We start from the raw sequence: 3,415 nt of genomic DNA on the forward strand, positions 1-3,415 counted from the left end.
CAGAGGCCACGGTACTACCGCGCCCGGCGAGCGGTACTACCGCAAGAGCATGCGGTAGTACCGCGCCCCTGGTCAGTACTACCGTGGGCCTCTGCGGTACTACTGCTCCCTTGAGCAGTACTACCGCATGCCACAACACAGCCACACTAGGAGTCCTTCATTTTGCCGAGACACGGAGAAACGGAGGTTGCTCCAAAGAGGCAAAGGAAAGGTGATGCAAAGTAATGGGCGTGTACGTGATGATTCCACCCAAACCTTTCCAAAACGGATCCCCTTTTAACAGTACGGTTTTTCTACGACTCAAATGCACCGAAAAAAAAGTAGAGAAAACTCCATCTTCAATAGACTCCGAGGGACAACAAATCGTCTTGTGCTAAACATGAGATATCTGAAATGCTCAACGCACACGATTAGTCCGCAAAAACATTACCATCAATCATTAAAACCACATAGGGAGAAATATGCCCTTATAATTGCCATAGCAAATGTTCGATTTGCCGTGCCTAAAAAACCGACGTCTAATTTTAGCATTTTCGGAAAAAACATTCCTGTATGAAAAAAGAGAATGTCCACATGAAAAAAAGGACATTTTTCTTTTCAAAATGCAGACATTTTTTTTTTCAGGTAACAACCAGCATCCCAATCAATCTCCCACCGTCAATTTCGCCAGTCCAGTCGGAATCCTCCTCACTCGCCATTCGCCACCTCCACCTCTCTTCTCCTCCCACGCCGCCGACCGCGGGTCCGGCTCGTCGGGCCCCCGAAATCCGGCCAGATCCGCCTCAGCGGACGCCGGCAGGCCAGCCGGTCCGCCTCGCCGACGCCGGGACACCAGCCCTAGTCTTCATCCGTCGGCGCTCGCGGTAGGGTCCTCATATCCAGCCTCCAGCGACGCCGGTGAGCCGCCCTTCGCCTCCTCTGCCCTCGCGCCTTTCCCGGCGCCTGCCGAATCGTGCTCACGCGCGTTCGTCTTCACCCAGACCTTCGCCATGGAGAACGCCTGCATAAACTTCACCGCCGTCGCGCGCTCGGCGCGGATGCTCAAGATCGACGGCTTCAGCCTGACCGAGAGCATGGACCACGACGACTGCGTCAGATCCAGGTGGACCTTCGACGGGTACGAGTGGGAGGTCCGCGTCTACCCCGCGATGACCAGCTCTGCCGGCGGCGGCGGCGGCGCGTACGTGGTGCTGGAGGTCGCCTTCCTCAGCAAGCCCCGCAGGGGCAGCGTGAGGGCCGCCATAGGCTGCCGGCTGGTCGACCCGAGAGGGATACTCAAACCGTCCAATGAAATCAGTATCTCAAAGGTGTTCAGTCGCCCGCAGGAATGCTCGACCAAGGCGGCGGTCGTCGGGCGGCGCGCGCTGGCGGCATCGGCGTTTCTCCGGGGCGATTCCTTCACTATGGAATGCACCATTGAGGTTCTCAAGGAGCTGCCTGACACGGTGACGGACCCTGTCCAAGAGGTGCCGGTGCCATCCTCAAACTTGAGTCGACACCTGGCTCTACTCCTGCAGAGCGAGGCCGGAGCGGATGTCACGTTCCTCGTGTCTGGCGAGTCCTTTGCTGCGCATAAGAGCATACTGGCCGCGAGGTCTCCGGTTTTCATGGCCCAGTTCTTTGGAGACATGAAGGAGAAATGCTCGCAGAGTGTGGTGATCGAGGACATGGAGGCTGCGGTGTTCAAGGCCCTGCTTCACTATATCTACACTGATACTGTGTCTGAATTCGACGAGAAGGGTGAGGAGGTGACAATGTTAGCTCAGCACTTGCTTGCAGCTGCTGACAGATACGGGCTGGACAGGCTCAAGCTGATCTGCGAAGGCAAGCTCTCTGATGGCATCAATGTTGACACTGCAGCGACGTCTCTGGCTCTAGCCGAGCAGCACAACTGTCCACGGCTCAAGGCGAAGTGCGTTCAGTTCATCATTAGAAATCGTGAAGTTCTTGATGCTGTGTTGGCGACGGAGGGGTACAAGTACCTGGCGGCAAGCTGCCCTTCAGTGTTGGCTGACCTTCTCAAGTCGAGCCTGCGCGTGGGATGAAGAGCTGATGCATAGTTGGGTGCTACCAGAGGTCCAAATTTCAGTGATGCATAATCTCTGTTTGTGCTTGTCTAGTTACCTTGCGTCGCTTCTTAATGTTGAATCTAAATCAGGTAGGTTAATCTCTGCTTGTGCCTATTATGCATGAATGTATTATTGTAACTTGTTTATGTGCAACCTGTTGTGATGTAATTTAGTTTAAATGGTCCACGATTTGGTATCTATCTCCTTGTATGGTTATCACTGCCACCAGGTGATACTCCCTCCGTTCCAAAATAGATGACTCAGCTTTATACTAACTTTAGTACAAAGTTGGGTCATCTATTTTGGAACGGAGGGAGTACATGAGTAGTCTCTGTATGTGTTCTTTTATGCAAGTAGTAGTAACTTGTGTTTCCATGACTCATGTAATGCGCAATCTACTGCTTTCAGTAACCCCTTCATTGTGATTTAATTTAGTGCTCCAACACGGGCGCTAAATTTCTATTCCATGTACAATGGTAATTAAAGTGTTAACGAATAATTCACACTGAGTACTAATGGAATACATTTTAGTTCCTGTGGAACAATTCACTGTTACTGAAGTAGGATGTTTAAAATTCCTTATAATTAGTACTCCCTCCGTCCGAAAATACTTGTCATCAAAGTGGATAAAAAGAGATGTATCTAGAACTAAAATACATCTAGATACATATCCTTTTATCCATTTTGATGACAAGTATTTCCGGACGGAGGGAGTACTAGTAAATTAGAATTATTCACAGCTGGTTCTAAACCATTTTTTTTTTAGTGTTGCAGCCTCTCATGGTTACTGATGCCTGAGATTTCAGTAACTTGTGTTCCCCCGACTTGTATACGTGCAACCTACTGCTTTTGGTGTGATGTAATTTATTCTAGATGGCCCATGATTTGGTATCCATCTCCTTTTATGCTTATCACTGCCACCAGGTGATATACGTGAGCAGTGTGCAGGATGCAGGGCTTTGGCAAGAACCTTCTGTTCAGTGATACTACAGAGTCAAGGATGATTCAGAGTTCGCTGGTATGATTTTCTCGCTTGCAGCCACATCGAACCAGATATTTTTACAAACTAGTACTCCCTCTGCAAACTCTAAAATCTAAAATAGTGATCTAAAAGATCTTATATTAGTTTGCAGAGGGAGTATTTGTTATCTTTCTCTTCGTACGCTTATCGGTGGCACGCCGTGATACATGACCAATGTGCAAGGCCTGGTTATATACATCTGTTTCAGCGCTGTTAAGAGTTGAGGATGATTCGGAGTGCGCCGGACCATCGGTATAGTTTTCTCACCTACGGCCACAGAATCCTAGTGCATCTTTCAGCCTCCATACAGGGAGTTTTGTGAGTC

General features: G+C 49.7%; 1 protein-coding gene across 1 annotated transcript; it reads left to right on the forward strand.

Annotated features, from left to right (window-relative positions):
• The first annotated feature begins 645 nt into the window (after positions 1–645).
• Positions 646–2,267, forward strand: LOC123159195 (BTB/POZ and MATH domain-containing protein 1). Its single transcript, XM_044577021.1, has 2 exons — positions 646–897; positions 981–2,267. Exon 2 carries the CDS (start codon positions 990–992, stop codon positions 2,043–2,045), a length of 1,056 nt encoding a protein of 351 aa, XP_044432956.1. The 5' UTR covers positions 646–897; positions 981–989; the 3' UTR covers positions 2,046–2,267.
• Positions 2,268–3,415: the final 1,148 nt, after the last annotated feature.

The sequence above is a fragment of the Triticum aestivum genome, chromosome 7B, assembly GCF_018294505.1.
Source record: "Triticum aestivum cultivar Chinese Spring chromosome 7B, IWGSC CS RefSeq v2.1, whole genome shotgun sequence".
In the NCBI taxonomy this organism is placed as follows: Eukaryota; Viridiplantae; Streptophyta; class Magnoliopsida; order Poales; family Poaceae; genus Triticum; species Triticum aestivum.